General features: G+C 34.5%; 2 protein-coding genes across 2 annotated transcripts in view; one reads left to right on the top strand and one right to left on the bottom strand.

The window, feature by feature from the left end:
* LOC129239008 (mitochondrial outer membrane protein SLC25A46-like) lies at positions 1 to 3,212 on the bottom strand. Its single transcript, XM_054874264.1, has 8 exons — positions 3,003 to 3,212; positions 2,734 to 2,922; positions 2,484 to 2,668; positions 1,899 to 2,022; positions 1,681 to 1,839; positions 1,136 to 1,192; positions 863 to 1,078; positions 1 to 797 (listed from the first exon to the last, which is right to left on the bottom strand). The coding sequence occupies exons 1-8, from the start codon at positions 3,032 to 3,034 to the stop codon at positions 242 to 244; spliced, it is 1,518 nt and encodes a 505-aa protein (XP_054730239.1). The 5' UTR covers positions 3,035 to 3,212; the 3' UTR covers positions 1 to 241.
* A 3,777-nt stretch (positions 3,213 to 6,989) lies between these two features.
* The window catches only part of LOC129239535 (serine/threonine-protein kinase minibrain), a 112,493-nt gene continuing 102,232 nt past the window's right edge, over positions 6,990 to 17,250 (top strand). The window contains exon 1 of the mRNA XM_054875089.1: positions 6,990 to 7,783. The gene's annotated coding sequence lies outside the window, so the exon portion shown is untranslated. The remainder of the gene's footprint in view (positions 7,784 to 17,250) is intronic.

Raw genomic sequence — 17,250 nt, 5'->3', positions numbered from 1 at the left:
TTTATCGTTCTAATTAATCTTCCATAACAAAATCATGCAATTTAGCTATATCTATATTTTAAATACGATATATTAAATATTATTGTTAAATTTAGTATCAGTTTTGATTGTAACTAGAAAGCAATTTTTTTTAATCTATTATAAATATAGGTATTTAACTGACATCTTAACTGGTTATTCGTCTGTACGCTGGAATAATGTAGTGGTTATTTAATGCCAATCACAACGTAATAAAATCACATCAATCCACCGAGTGATTTCCCATGCTTTGTACATCCAGTTCACTGTTAGAACTGAGGCTCGGTGAAATTGTAGTCGAATTCGAGATGAGTCCACGATCCAAATTATAATATTGCATAACTTTTTGTGGTGGCCGACAAGAAACCACTTCTGATATCTGCGTAACAACCCACTTTGTTAGTTTTATAACTGCTATGTGCGCAGCGAATTGTAAAACTATGGCGCCAAATCCTTTGTAGAGACCCGAAAACCCCTCAGTGGCCACTGTGGTACGGTAACAATCGATAGCACCCTGATAATTGGTTAGTATTGGCACAACGGCATAGCCATTATCAAGATTATCAATAATAGTGCGAGTGCCTTGTAATTGAATACGATGCAAAATTGTTTCAAACGGATAGAATATCACTTCCGTTGTTAGCATCGAAATTAGATTCGAGTAAATTTCTACATTCTGATTCTCCAAAGTGTCGTCCTTGTACTTAGCACCTTTACGTTCTTGCGCTTGTTGGATGCGACGACGCATTATTCGCGATGAAATGCCTTTGATGACAAGTCTAGCAATTTGTTAAAAAAAAATGTATTACAAATACTTTTTTAACTAAATATTTATTTTAATTACCCGAATAAATATTTTGTAATGCCCACGGACATACAAGGGCCAATCAAAGCCCATGCTGGCAGCATGCGCCCCTTTTGTGGTGAACTCCAGTACAACAAACGTAAACTACCTTCGCGAAAGACATCGAAGAGGCCTGGTTTCTCACTAGCAATATCGCTCTGTACTGTCTCCACTAAGGAAGCGGAGTAAAAGGGCATCACAATGGCAATGCTAACGCTATAGCGTTTCAAAGAAAGTTGTAACTAATAATCATTCCAATGTTTCAATGCATACCATTTCAAAATTAAGTGTTGACCAAATCGTTTTAGCGATGTGCGACTATCCACTTCCCTGTAAATATTGCATGCTTTTTAACTTAGCTGACTAAAATCAGAATGTTTGGAAAAATGTTGAAAAGTAACTATGTACATCGAAATAATTTTGGAAGATTTTACTTTTTATATATAGATATATCTATAAATGGCGCGTACACCCTTTTTGGGTGTTTAGCCGAGCTCCTCCTCCTATTTGTGGCGCACGATGTTGTTCCACAAATGGAGGGACCTACAGTTTCAAGCCGACTTCGAACGGCAGATATTTTTATGAGGAGCTTTTTCATGGCAGAAATACACTCGGAGGTTTGCCATTGCCTGCCGAGAGGCGACCGCTATTAGAAAAATGTTTTTCTTAATTTGGGGTTTCACCGAGATTCGAACCTACATTCTCTCTGTGAATTCCGAATGGTAGTCACGCACCAACCCATTCGGCTACGGCGGCTGCTTCGGCAGAACATATACTAAAAAAAATTACTTTTTCCTTAAAATAATAATCCTACTCACTTCGGCCAGTGTGTTACTTTAGAGATAACATCGTCTACCGCTAAAGACATGCCGCGCACGAGCAGACAACTACCTAAACCTTTCCACAGTGTAGTGACACCTTGTCTCCGATGCAGATGTATGATGCTGGGCACAAGTGCAAACGGATGCAGATGATAACTACAAAGACATGAATTAAATTTATTGCAACATAAATGTTAGTAAGCAAATGCATATACCGTCTGGACGCATTGTAAACCTGACATTGCCGACGCAATACGATGAAAGGATGACTGAGCAAATTTTCGGTGACCAAGCTGACCCACTGAACACCAATTCCGAGATACTTGCGAATGGAAATTTCTAAAAAGAAACAAAAAAAATATATGTATTCTTCATTTCATTTATACCAACTATAAATAGTAAACTTTACACCTTTAAACGGAAAATGAATACTGAAAACATAGTTAAATTTTAGTAAATAGAAAATGTTGCATGAAAGCAAATAAAAGGGTAATGCTCAAAGAAGTGTAGATATGTATTAGACTATTTAATTTTTATGGAAGCGTTCGGCTGGTTTCACCATTTCACAATCTATTATATGGAAAGTATCAATAAATATGGATTTTAGTATTCTACGTACGTTTAGCAAATGTTTCAAAATTGTATGCGCCACCAACGACGTTCTGGGAGAATCGGTATTTTACTTAATAACAAATTAGAAATACACGCACAAGAAATATTTAAAACCAAAACCAAATAAAACAAGCAAAACACTTCAAATGGGTAAACAATTGTAAATAAAATAATGAATTAAGGCTTACCATCTTCTTGACTGTCATAGTAATTGTCGAGTGTTTTATGTTTTTCTAGCGGTAAAGAGAGATCACGCTCCGAGTTGACATACTTTAAGCCCGTTGAAGCTCCAGCTGTCATGTCATGTATCGAACCGCCCAAACTATCGAGATAATTTTGTGTATGCAGTGAACGCTCATCATGTGACGGAAAACTGAAAATTAAAAAAGGTCATAATAGGAACTTCTTGAAACATTACTATCATTTGCCAATACTGACTGTATGTGTGACCGTTGCAAGTTTAAAGTGTTGGGTGGTACTATAGCACTTGCGCCAACCGCTGCTGTAACGTTTGTGGTGGTCGTCAATGATGCGTGCGGCTGGTCAGCCCTATAAATGTTACGTAGTCGGGTTTGATGTTCCGGATCGTCACTATCATCGTCCTCGTTCTTTTGATTTGTTGCATACCTGCTAGTAGCAAAACGTGAAATAGAAATGCGAAACCAAAATATGTATGCACATATAGTTAATTATTCGCGTTTGCTCACATTAATGTTGAATAATTGTTCATTCCGGCCATTACACGCTCAGATACCTATGTTCACACAAAATATAAGTATAGTAAAATTATTTTGTTAGTGCTACCAAGTGCACACCCCTGCAGATATGCCCTATATTTTTAATTAATTATTAAAATTAAAAATTTTCTCTGGTAAAAAATAAAAAATTCTACAATTGTTTCTCTTTCGCTAGAACTATTGTCAGCATAGATAATAAGATGCAAAACTCTTTCATTTTGAGCATAGATGACATTTTGAGAGAGAGCGCACCCATGAGCTCGTTTCAAAACTTGGCAGCATTCACACATTAGGGGATTTTGAACAGCTGATAGTCGAAATGGCAGGCTGCCAGAGAAAACGCGCCAAAAATAACTAACGAAAACAGTTCGTTTTTGCTTAATGGAGGAATTACGCGATTGATATGTTTATATTTGTCTTAAAATTAATTTAATTGAAACATAATAATTTAATTTGAAGGGAGTTTGTAGAATTTTCCAAAGCTCTTTATAGCTTTTTCGGCTTCTACTTATAAGTTGTCTTGTGTACATATATGTATACATTTTACATACATGTAATTTTATTGAATACTCTGTGTTGGTTTATGTCTGTAAATTTGTATATATGTAAATATTGTATGCTTGAAAAACATAGGTAAGAGAATTGAATTTGAGTTTGAGCTATTTTACAAACATACTTAACTACTTTTAAGTAATTAATTATTTAAGATTATGTTTTTTAGATTATTCTCTTCGTTGTTTCACAAGTTTTTTGTTATCGACTTTGTATGTAATATTAAACAATTGCCATATTTTATGTATTTATTTTTACGTGTTCATGTTCATTACTTTATTGTTATTATATTACTTTTGTATTTAAATTCTGAATAATTTCATTTAAATATCAATTTCTTATTTTTAGATTATTTATGTATTTTATGCTGATTGTGCTTATTTTGATTATATCGTCCCCTTAGTATAACAATAGCCTATGTGCTCATAGGCTATTATTTTTTTATTGAATATTTGGATTCTCCATCGTCGATTTTATATGTGGTCAAAATTTTGTCAAATTCTAGTTCCACAAAGTGGGTCAAAACGTCAGTCAAAAAATAATAAATATTCACAGACATAACGAGATTTGAGTGAGAGCTACTTTCGACAAAAAGTTTGAAATTCATTTTCTCAAAACATCAAAAAATTTATAGGCTATTTTAATACTAAGGGGACGATATGTAGGTGCATTCGGATGATATAAGGCTACTCGGCACCCGCGCACTAAATATCTACTAACCTCAATGGTGGTGTAAAAACAAAAAAAAATACCAGTCTAACGGTTAGACGCGATAGAAGTGAAACCTTCCGTAAAACAAACTGAGAGAGAATGAGACGAAAGCAACATTAGGAGCGGGATAATTATAGGTTCATTATAATATTGCTATAAAGTTCATATTTTATTTTCTTCATTTTATTATTATTCATCCTCAATGTTTTCAATTTCAACAAATGAGGCGAGTGGCTTATGATAGCTAAAATATGATACAAATGCTTTGGCTTCGATGTTGTCAACATATCTTTGAAATACCGCGTCAATTGTTGTTTTTGATGGTGTTGTCGATTCAGTGCGATTGTTAGACATTTTTAAATTGAATGTTGTATTGAGAAAGTCAATTAAAGGAACCGCTGTGTCCAATATAAAATTTACGTTAAAATCGCCACCTAAAATCATTGGAACTTTATCGTAATCTTTTCTAAGTATCCGCGATACTTCTGGTGTATACTTTATTAAATTTTCGTGAATGAATTCCGTGATGCTATTTATTGATTGATTCGGTGAAATATAAATTGCCACAATTAAAACTGTTTTTCCATTGCTCAATCTGGTTTCGCATGCTGAACAGACAGTGATTCTAGTTGCTGTGCATTCAGATCTATCTGTGGAGTTACAATACGAGCACCGTCATTTTGATTGTGGTATATTGCAACACCGCCTGCAATTGTGGTAAATATTTTAAAATGAAAATATTTACGAAAATAAAAATACGGACGCAATACAGCACACGCGGTTGCTATTATGAGCGTCGTAATTACACAGACGTACTAACATACACACAAACATTCGTAGGACGCTTGGTCTAAGCAAGTATTAGGTAGTGTAGTATAGGTATACATAATGCCTTCTCGCTCACCGGGTCCTCCGTAATACGCAGGCGCGCACACATACGTACTAGCATACATACAAACATACATACGTATGACGCTTGAACTAAACACCAAAGCAAGTAATAGGCTGTGTAGTATACATACTACAATACTCACTATACTAGCGTGGCTCAGCAGTACGCAGCCACACACATATACGTATATCAACATATAACGCTTCGTAGTGTCGCTTTTTCGTTTCATCGAGTCTCAAATCACTCCCAACGATTCTAAAGAAGTTTTCACTTCAAAAACTTCCCGAAAAATGATTTGTTGTTGCTTGTAACTACAGCAGTTTTACCTGAATTTCTTCCGCACACTTATTCATCTCGAATGTCAGCACAAACTTAGACACTACTGCATGTCATGCAGAAACGAAGCAAGTAAGAAACTAGAGCTAAATAAAACTGAGTGAATTATTGACCTAATTTTTAAAATATGTATATTTTACAAAATTATAAACATTACATTTTAATTAGACAGGCTAGAAAAAAGTCATGAAGAAAGAACTAAAACTCCGAGACTAAATAACAACAAAAAAAAGCTAGGTCCAGTTACGAAAATGGTAATCTGGCCATACTGGTGCTAAAACGACGTCACTCATTGCCAAATTAGCTGAGAGCAAAATAACGATATCACGGAAGGCGCTACCCCATTATTCTTTCCATCACAGCGTTGCCGTTTTGGTCGGCTCCGACCAAATCTGGTCGGATTTTTTTCTGTTGGTCGGACGACTTGAACTTTGGTCGGTTTCAAGCTTGATGTAAAGTAGTCTTAAGCTTTATACTCAGAAATCATTTATGATTTGCTTGCATTTCGCCACTTTTGTAGCACTGCTCACAAAAACATTTAAATATTCATGTACGCATCATTGTCTCTTTCTGTTAGCTGGTTGGCAAACCACATAAATTGCTCAGTCAAATGCGATAACAATAATTGCGCTGATTCAACGTTATTTTATTTTAAACAGAAACAACGACCCCCACTATTTGTGGCAAGTAAAAAATATTTGAGAGTCAAGTAAAATATTTTGTTTAATCAACTTTAGAAAAAATATTTTTGATCTCAATACATGCGTACCCGCAAAAAAAAGACTGACTTGTGATAACTATTCACAAACGGCAAACATTTTATAAACAATTATCAGCAATAATATATATATATATTTGTACCTTATAACTTCAAACTAAAACGACATGTATAAGTATGTAACCAGAGTATGTATGTACGTATCTTCACCAGTGAAATAAATATAAATACATGAACTTTTTAAATTCTCTCACTAATTGTGTAAAAAAATGTTTGGTCGGTTGGAAGCTATTTTGGTCGAAAACAAATTCTGGAGTGGCAGCCCTGTTCCATCATGCCATCTCATTATTCTTTCCATCATGAATTTCGGCTCTTTTTCTCTTGTGGGAAGCAAACCAATAGCGATACCGAAATGCGTTGCAGCTCGCTCTGACAATTTATTTCAAAGTGGAATGTATTCCCCAGGGTTGCTGTGGACATTTCGAAAGTTTTAATGATATACTTTAAATAGAAATATTTTGCACAGAATTAATTTTTTGATACGGGCTTAATCATAAAATATTCAACACTTCAGTAAATATAAAAACTTGAGAACTTATGCACGTCCTAAGCGGATGGCTATGCATACAATTACACGTAATGTAAAAAATACTCTAAATAGTACATGTATAAGCAACCTTGTATACAAAGTTTTCTTATGCCATTCTTCTTCATTGCTAAATAGCAAAAGCGAAATCAGTTCGTTTCGTCAGAGGTTTCGTTCGCTCACTCGTTCGCCGCGTTGCTTTGTAACCATTGTCGTTGTCGTTGTCGTTCTTTGATAGAAGTAGCAAAGGAAGAAGAAGAGTTGTGTGGAAGAAGAAAAAGGCAGGAGCAAGCAAGCAAAGGAGAATCTTCTTTCTTTTGTGTGTGTTGTGTGTGAATTTCAATACAAAAAATTTTCACTGGCCCAAGCTAAAAAAGAATTGCGGTTCAGTGATATAAAAATTGTTAAAAAAATGCGGAAAAAACCAACGCAAATGCGGTTGTTAAATGTGAGCGGGCCGCGTGTGTGATTCTCATCATTTTATTGGTGAAAAGAAAAATATTTTTTGTGGCCATTTGCAAGTGTGGTGTCCGTCGTCCCGTAAAACGCCGCCCGCGCCTAGTGTCTGTGTGTATGCGCGCGTGTGTTTGTGCCGTAGCCGTTGGAGCGTCGTCGTCGTCATAGTCGCCGCCTTTAAAAAATTGAACGGGCGGACGGACTATTTGTAGTTTTGATCTCCTCATGGAGATATTGTCTGTTTGTGTTTAATAACTTTATAGAATTGACGGCGTCGGCGATCCACAAGCAAGAAAAATTTATAAAATCATCTAAAGAACGACTGTGGCCGCTGAACTTTTGAGCGCCAAGCGCCAATAGGGCATGCTAAAGCAGCACAAGGTTTAAACGATACGAAGTCGATGCACCGCTGAATGAACGACGCCAATGACGCGGGCCAATACCCAGCCTGCAGAGACCGCAACAACGAACCAAGTGGCCTCTGGCCGGGAAAACAAAAGGTGCGATAAATATGATAAGAATTTATTAAATAGTTCAGTTTTATATATAGAATTTCAAATAATTGATAATTTTGCGGCGTAACTATTTCCATTTATACATTGAAATCATGAAAATGATAAAAGATTTAAGTGAAAATAGTTTTTCTGGGTGTAGCGACGGCGGCAGTCGCTGTGGCAGATAGCTGCTGCGGCTGACGTCGCGGTCGCAGTCACAACCTGAACAATGTAAAGCAGACAGAAAAAGGTAGGTATAGAAGCCAGAACAAGCAAACATCATAAAATTCAAGAAGAAGAATATCCCAAAACGAAAAGTAAAACAAAACGCTAGAAGAAAATATATAAGATACAGATATAGGAATAAAGGAAACAGAAATGCCGAAAGAGAAAGATGTGAGAAAAATTGTGCAGACGCGTCGTATAGAGCAAAAGGAATATTGACTCGGCTGCTGTTGCTTCGCCTTCGCTCATTGCAGACGTCATAACATAAGAATGTGAGAGAAAGAGTGAGCACGGAGAGCGAATGGCCATGAGCAGTACAAAAGTACAATAACAGTAGCGGTGGCAAGAAAAAAGAACATAGCTAGGACAGTAGGAGCTGTAGCAAAAGCAAATAGCAAAATGGAATGTAGAAGGGGGAACAAAATCCAGTGACGCGCTGCCTACTGCTATACGCGTCGTCATACAAAAGCAAAAAGAAAAGAAAAAAAAAAAAACAATACAAAGCCGTAGCACTGAATTCAAGTTTTGGCGTTGTTGCTGTGGCGAACAAGCGAATAGTGGTGGTGGTGTTAGCGATAGCAATGATGATGGTGGTGTTGGCAGTAGCGGCATTATTGTTGTTAGTTTTATTTGCTGTTCACTTGGTTGGCCTTAGTTGTTGCTACCGCGCTGCTGTAGCTGCTTTTTTTTTTTGTTTTTTTTTTTGGCTATTTGCTGCCGTGGTCGTCTGCTAATTATAATGGTGGTTGGTGTTTTTTTCTGCTTGCTATTTGTTGTTGGCTCTTGTGATGTGTGTTCTTTCTACAATTTGGTGTAATGTGTGTGTTTGTGTTACGCAGTGTTGCATTTAGGTTTCGACTCCCCGGGTGAAGTTTGACGTGCTTTAAGAACTTAACTGCTAGGCTGTGACGGTAAATCGGTATACGAGCCATGGCGCTCCATGCCGCATATGTGCATTGTCAAATTCAGTAGACTGAACAAGAAAAATAAAAAAAATGTAAACGAGAGGGTAGATGGTGAAGCAGGTGCGTTGTTTACTTTTGACGCAGACACAGGTGGAAGGATAAAACCAAACTTAACTGGAATAGTTATTTTTATTATTCCGTACAAAATAAAGTATACGAGTAAAATTTAGTTTAAATGTGGCATTTATTTGTATAAGTACGTATGTATGTATCTCTTTTAGAAATAAAATTCAATATTTCAAACCCATGAGCATAAAGATAAAGAAGATGAACTTATGTTGAAGGATATGTGAGCAAAAACAATTCGGTTCTTTGCGCGAATTTATCGTAAGTGCCAAAAATCAAAATTTGCAGAGCGGTTTAACGTTAACTATGCTTTAACTTCCTATATCAAAACCAAATTTTACATACATATGCTGAGATGAATAAGTAATATAACTATACTGATTTTTTTTTATTATTTGAAAACATTTTTTTGTTAATTTATATTTAATTTTTTAAATTATTGTTTTATTTATTATTTGAAAAAAAAAAAAAAAATTGGAAAAAAAAACAAATTGTTAATTTACGTTTACTGTACTAAGATTTGGCACCTACAGTAAATCCGCTGACAACGTTTTATAGGTGTAGAAACCGACACTTACTTAAAATTGCAAATAAATTGAAAAACAAATTTATATCATATTGGAATTATGTATGTGAGAAAATTAAGCATTAATTATAAAGGATTTACTCCGTTTTTCTTATTCTTATATGCGAGCAAGAATCTCTTAGTAATGTGTAACAAAACATTAATTATACGCACCACCTGCTACTATTGGCAACGCTATACTGACTGGGGCACCTCATGCAGCTTTTCGCTATATGAGCAGCACTATGTTTACGCGACCCACAAGTGGATCCAAAAGTACTTTGCAGTAATCAAAATTTTATTTAATCCACAAACAAGATATACAAAGGCTACAGTCGAAGACACTGAAATATTGTTAAAAAAGTTCCTAAGGGAACTGTAATTACGTTCTGTCCATCGAAAATTTAGCAAAAGTTCCCAGAATACGTGTTACAAATCATATTATACACCATATCCCACATTTGGATCCCACATTTTGCACTTCTCTCCCTTTATCTGCATAACTCCAGCACACACATAATATTTCTCATACATCCAACAACAGCTGTTCAGCCCACAATTTGAATACTGACAGTGAGCGCCAAAGCGAGCGTTTACCAGGCGCTGACTAGTGCAAGGTTGTGGGTGGTGTGAGCGGGGCGCAGTGAGTGCGCTAACGTTGATGTTGTATCACATTGTGGAGTGACGCTGTTGCTGTGTTGATAAGCCAAGCCGCAAGCGTTATTCATTCTATTGTTACTAAGTACTAGATTTACTTTTTTGTGTATTGTTACTTGAAGAGCCGCAATTTGTGCTCAAACAAAATGAAAGGAAAACGGATGGCGGGAGTAAACGCTTTAAAAATATGTACACTATCAATTTTTTTTTTTTTTTTTTTTTTTTTATGCGTGCAACTACGTCGTTGTCATAGTTGCATTGTACTTTACCGCCGTCTTGCGATTAATTGCAACAATGATAAAATCAATTGCTACCGCTTGGCGATTATACTATTATTATTTTTTACAGCGATCGCTCCCACACTTGTCTTGTAGCCGTTTCAAATGTAATTTGTTGTTTTCCCGCTTTTTGTTATTTGTTATTGCGCGCTTCACCATCGTCAGCGGTTAGTGCATTGTATTGCTTCGTGTTTTCCGATTTTTCATATTTCCCTTATTATTTTTTTGAGCTGCGAGCGAAAATTCTACTTGAATGCGTTGACTTCTCAGTGCTCACATCCTCTTTTTGCGCACTTGCGTTAATATTTACAAACTCACTGTCACTTTGCGGTTTGACAGTGTGTGCGTTTTGCGAAAATGTCATGTTGACAATAGAGCTGTGGCTTAATTTGGCTATCTAAAGCAGCTGATCTGGTATGCTGAAACGTTCAATGCGCGCTTGCTTTGATCTTCTCAGCGATTTTATCTCTATTCTTGCTTTATGTGGGTTCTCAAATTTCGTTGTTGCTTTTTTTTTTTTTTTCAAAAATCGCAAAAGCTTTTTTTTTTTATTGCCAATTATTCGCTCCACGCGCATTGAATGCTTTCGCCGTTCTTTTGCGTTGCTAATTTGTGATCGTACCGCTGCTGAGCTATTTTTAACGTTTCAGTTTGTTTTAGTGCTTATTTTTTACTTTTTCTTGCGCTTTTGCTTTTGGGCCTTTTTTGCGTTTTGCAACAGCATTCACATTTGGGTCATTGTACGCTTTGATTTTTTTGTACGCTTTTGGTTTTTTTGTAATTTTTTATTACTCTATTTTTTGAGTACCTTTTACGTATCTACATAAGTTTTCGTAAAGCCCATTTTTGATCTAAATTTTTAGCGTATTTTCGTGTGTTTCGTAAAGTCCAATTCTAGTCTAAATACATTTATTTTTTTATTATAATCTTTTATCGTACAATATACGGAATAGCAAAAATTGTACGTCATTTTACACAAATATATCACAATAATTTTTAGGAATATTTTCTCATATGTAGACAGAATTGTTTTGTGTTTTCCTTTCACTCCTTGTGAAGCAGGACATGGGCCGTCGCAAATGAGTTCCAAAAAACAAATTTTTTGTTTTTAGATATGCGTGGCCTGCTCAAAGAAGTAAATTAAAAACGCACGAAATATCAAATAAATTTTATATATAAAAACATTCAGCCTAAAATTTAAAAGTCGAAGAAGGATCATAAAACCCTTTTTTAATCTATTTTTAACATTATCCATAATCTGTGTTTCTAAATTTTCACGAAAATTACTAAGATTCAATACCGAGTGATAAATTTCCAAATAATTCTGAATGACACATTGTTTTTGGGAGATGCCTTTTATATAACAGAAGATTTTAAGAGAGCGATTAGAGCTTTCAATAGGCGGTTTTGAATCCGGTCACGGACTCTCACTTCAGCAGCACACATCGAAAAATTAATGGAAATGTTTTATGCTGTTACAACCACAACATGCAGCGATTGACACTGTAGCAGCATTCACCATAAATGTAAAGAGAATGTTTTATGCCGCCCAACAACAACAACTTTCAATAGACATTATTGGTCACCACCACATTAAGTCTCCTCAGAATATGTAAAAGGTCTATGGGCGTGCAAATGTTAGTTGTCGGATGGCTCAGGCTGTGGCACTAGAGTAGCAACAGCATTTATAAGGCTTTTGTTTTTGCAATTTGGTGTTTCTGATGTAAAAATTTCCATAAGAATGTATAAAAAGAACAACAAAGAAGCAGGCTATTTGACGTCCAAAACATTAAATCGCAAAATTAAGTGCCACCATCATGAATGAATTAGCCTCAAGTGATGCCAGACGTTTTCATATCCAAAGTAAAGCGCGTCTGTGTGGTCATTACTTAGCATTGATTGACTAGTGGCAAGAAGAAGACTTGTGACAAGAAGGACTAGGGTTGGTTGACCTTGTGTAAATTAGAATGCGGGCAAGGCAGTTACTACCATTTGACGTCAGCCGACCATCTTAATATTTTAAACATCTCTTAAACAAAAAAAAAAAAAAAACTAGATTTATGTGTTCTTCTTACATTTCTATCTCAGCATACACATATTGCCATTTCTGTTTTAACCCCCGCTCATTTGTCTCGCCTTCATAAACTGCCCGTGCCAGGTCGCTCCATAGCAACGCATTTCACCAAATCCCATCTCCCACACACTTGCGCGCCAAAATTGAATTTTTCAACTTTCTCGAATTTCTTGCTGCGCGGTAAATAATATTTAATTTTTTTTTGTATTTACATATTTCTTGAGCGTTGCATTTTTTTAACTTCTTTCTTCTTACTCATCTTTTTCATAACTTAATTTTTGGAATTTTACGCGGCGGTTGCTGAACAGCTTTTGTGTGTGATTTTCATGCGATGGATACCGGGTTCGATTTCTACTATGAACATGAAACTGTAAATTATATATTAGAAAAACTTTTTTTATGACATAGGGACGACCAGGTAATGACAAACCGCCGAGTGCACATATTTCAGCGATGAAAATATCTTCGCAGAAATCATCTGCCGTTCTGTGGAGGCGTGATTCATAACTCATCAGGCATAAACGATTACGGCAAATTTATAAGAATTAATAGGTACGAAATAAAAATAGACACGATACAAAAAGAACTTAGTGATTTTATTAAAAATGCTGTTTAAATTATCGATGTTTAATCAATAACCCCTGTTCAATGCACTTCAGCATAGAATTGATAATCCTACGGGAGGCTTCTGTGGGAGTGGAGACCTTTGTTCTTTGATTTATTACCATAAATCCTGCTTATTTTTGAATGTTTCCTTCCCGATTCACTTCTTCAAATCTCCTCTAAGGTTGTGGATCGGAATTAGGTCGGGTGACTGGCTCGCTCAGTCCATAATTTTAGCATTATTTTGTTAACATATTTTGAGTGTTTTGTGTCATTATCTTGCATAAAATGCTACCAAAGTGTCATGTTCTCCCCAGCAAATGGTGGCATCACTTCTTGAAGTATCATATTTCCTTGTGAATAAATTTGTCCATTTTATTGGTTATGAGGTGAAAAGGTTCTACTCCATACCAAGAGAAGCATCCGCAAATCATTATGTGGCCGTCTCCGTGGTTTTTTTTTTTTCAACACAGGAACTTTATGTGCTATTCTGCCTGGTAGGTTCAATCGATATTCAATAGTATGATAAATTAAGAGCTCTACATTTGCTTATAAAATATTAATATTTATATTTCCTTATTATCTTTACTTTAATTATACTTATTCTTGCTTGGCGCGTTAACTGCCATTTTGGCTGGGCTTAACACAGCGCGTCAGTCGTTTCTTTCTCGTGCCAACCAGCGCCCGTTTGGATACACTAAGTGAACCCAAGTCTTTCTCCACTTTGAATGTACATATATTTGAATAACCTCAGGGTTTTCTTTTAATATTTGTGAAGTGAGGTTTGTTAGAACTATTTGGTTTTGTTTTTATTCAGAATATGTTAATTTTTAATAAATATATTTTAAAATGCAAAAAAAAAAAACAAAATTTTTAAATAAAAAATTTAAATTAAATTTAAGATTAAATTTTTTTTTTTATTTAAATTTTTTTTTTGCATTCTATAAAATAAATTAAAGATAAATTTAAAATTAATTTTGTATTCAATTGTTTAATTTTATATACATATGTATATATACATATATTTATTTTAATTAAATTTGAAAATTAACAAGAAATTTTAAATCAAATTTAAATTTAAAAAAATTTAAATTAAATTTAAATAAAAAAAGTCTAAATTAAATTTAAGTTTTAAATTAAACATTTTTTTTTAATTATTAAAATTTTTAATTTTATATATATTTTATTGTATTTAATTTAAGAACATTTCAAAATTAAAAAAAAAATTAATTAAAATATTTTTTTTAATAAAAATTACTAAAACATTATTTAACATAATTGTTTTCAATAAATTAAATTTATAATAAAAAAATAATAAATATTAAAATTCCATTTATATTGATTTGCACAAAAAATTGTAATTATATTTTTTTTTATTGTAATTAAAATACATTTTTTTTAAATTCTAGTTAAAAAACAATGTTTTTTTTTATTTGTAATTAAAATACATTTTTTTTTAATTACAAAAAAAAAAAAATATTTGTGCATCCACGCATCCACACACACAAACATATCAACTTAAAATTTTTGTTTGTTGTTTTTAAATATTTTTCCCTTCTCTTTCATAATTCAGTTTGTTTACCGCTTTCTACGCGTTAACTTTCTACCAGCGGCGGCCCACCATCTATTTATCACTATTGTGAACCACAAGCAATCAACATTCTTTTTTTTAACATTCATTCATTAATACCGTTAGTTTACATACATGTATATACATTTGTATGTATGTATGTATGCATGTATTTGTGTATGCAAGCATTTCTTCATGCGTTTAAATCTCCAAAACGTGCCAAGATATTTAACAATGAAATTAACGGCAAACACTTTTGCGTCGTTCACTGTCTGTTAAGCTGTTGTCTTCTTTCTTCCTTTATTTTTCTTGGCGGCCGAGACGCGCTTTCAAGTCACTCAGTCAACAGTGAATAAGTTGCATTATACATTTATTGAATTCCCTGTCATTTTAGCGGTTTGTTCCCGTCTTTTTCGTAATATGGTTAATTTAGTATGCCACTGCATGGTTTCCAACAAATTGCGGTAGTTGCATAAATGGCCAGGCGATTGTGGCATTGTGTTTTAATAGTTCACCTTTTATCGCATAATAAAAACTATAACGATTCCACTGCTTGTGGAAATTATTGGCGGCTTGTAGCTCTCTCTCTCTCTCTATGCTTTCTCAACAACTTGGAATTTGAAATTATTTTTTACAGGACTTATTTTTGCTAGGAATTCAATGTACACTAAACAAAATATTACTTCTTTGCATACTCAAAAGTATAACGCATGGCTCGTTAGTTGGGAGTAGTCGTTGGCTCTTGGATTTGATTTGATTTGATTTGTTTATCACTTGCAAAGCAGGCATTTAAGTTGGCAAGGAATGTGGGCCCTAAACTCTTGAATGAATGTAGCTCAATGATGCTAACGTAAGGCGAATAATCCGACATACCTGGAGGCCTGAAAATGCTAAGAATTTGCGTATTTTCGTATTTTCACCTATTTTAGCAGATTTTGGTCATACAAATTTATAGGTTAGAATTTTTCGAACTCGAGACAATAGTCTATAATACATTGAATTACTATATATTGTTGTTATTATTTATTGTGTAATAATGAACCATAATATCGTTGAAATTTACCCCTAAGCGCATTATATTAAAAAAATTTATATTTTGTAAGTTTTCATAATGTCTGCACCATTTAACTCTAAACATGAATAGAAAAAAAATAAATTAATTTAAAAAAAATTTATAAATAAATAAAAATAAACATCTTGGATGTGGAGAACCGTTAAATGATGATAATAATGATAACTTCACTGCACTTGCCAGTATTTAGTGAATTTCTAAAACAACAACGACAAACATAACAACCTAAGAACGGTAAAAACTTAACAACTAACTCGCAAGGTAGCACATTTGCTCATTTTAAAATCTGAGTCGAGAATCCCTAAACGGAACCTTTGTATGGATCCTAGGTCCTTAGATACCGCCCGTTTTTAGATGACCACCCAGGCCACATTTTGCGTTTGTGCATCAGTGCCGCAGAATGCTCAAGCGTCTTTGTGTCTAGCAGCTGTATTCTTTACTCTACAGAAGACGGTTTGGCAAGCTGTTAGATCAGTTTAAAGGGTCCCGGTGGCATAGAGCTCGCTAATTTAGGGTATTTCAGGAATTTTTTTATAATAAAAAAAAATGAAAAAAATACATATTTAAATTTTTTAGGCTTTGTATTTAACTTCTTTTACATACAAAAATGATTTTTTTTTTTTTAATTTAAAAATGACGCTGAAGTTGACTCTCCCGATAAATTGGACCTGGACAGTGCTGTCCACTTTGGCTCTTCTATTTATCTGAAACACAAAAACAAAAAAAAAAAATATTAATCAGTATGACTGTAGCTATAGCCCCTACTAGAATAAAAAAAAAAGAAAAACATTTTATAAAATGGCGCGTTTTTGAATTTGAAACTCTAAATATCGGGTTTTTTTCAGTTTTTTAATCAAAAAACTAGGAAATAATTGATATAATAATAATGATTTAATAAATGTATTAAAATTTCAGACGGTTGAATAGTTTTTTTTATTTTTTTTTTTACAACACCAAGCCGAAAAAACGTCGTTTCGAGATAAATGAGTTTAAAGTTTGAGGTACAGGAGCGCGCGGACCGCTCGCTACCTAGTTAATGCACTGTTGGTTGGTTGGTTGGTTAGAGTGGTGATTCATCCTGAATCCAACTAGCGCTTCCGCACCATTTTGTTGCCACATCCTCGTTACCAACTTGTTATTTACGGCATGACTATACCCAGTCTGTGCGGTTCAGGAACCTTATTAGGTTGTTGACCTCTAAGCCAGACAGTTGTTCGAGCTCCTCGAACAGCGGTTTGCCCAGGGTTAACATTCTGTCCTTCCATAGGGCAGGGCATTCACAGAGGAAATGGAAGATTGTTTCCCTTTTCTCCGGTTGTTTGCAACTGTAGAAGCTATAAAATTTCCGCATAAAAATTTCACAGTATATTCTTATATAGTATCTACTTTCGAAATATC

This window comes from Anastrepha obliqua, chromosome 2 (genome assembly GCF_027943255.1).
Source record: "Anastrepha obliqua isolate idAnaObli1 chromosome 2, idAnaObli1_1.0, whole genome shotgun sequence".
Lineage (NCBI taxonomy): Eukaryota > Metazoa > Arthropoda > Insecta > Diptera > Tephritidae > Anastrepha > Anastrepha obliqua.
Note: the sequence above shows the minus strand (reverse complement) of the source record. Positions and strands in the feature narration are given on the sequence as shown.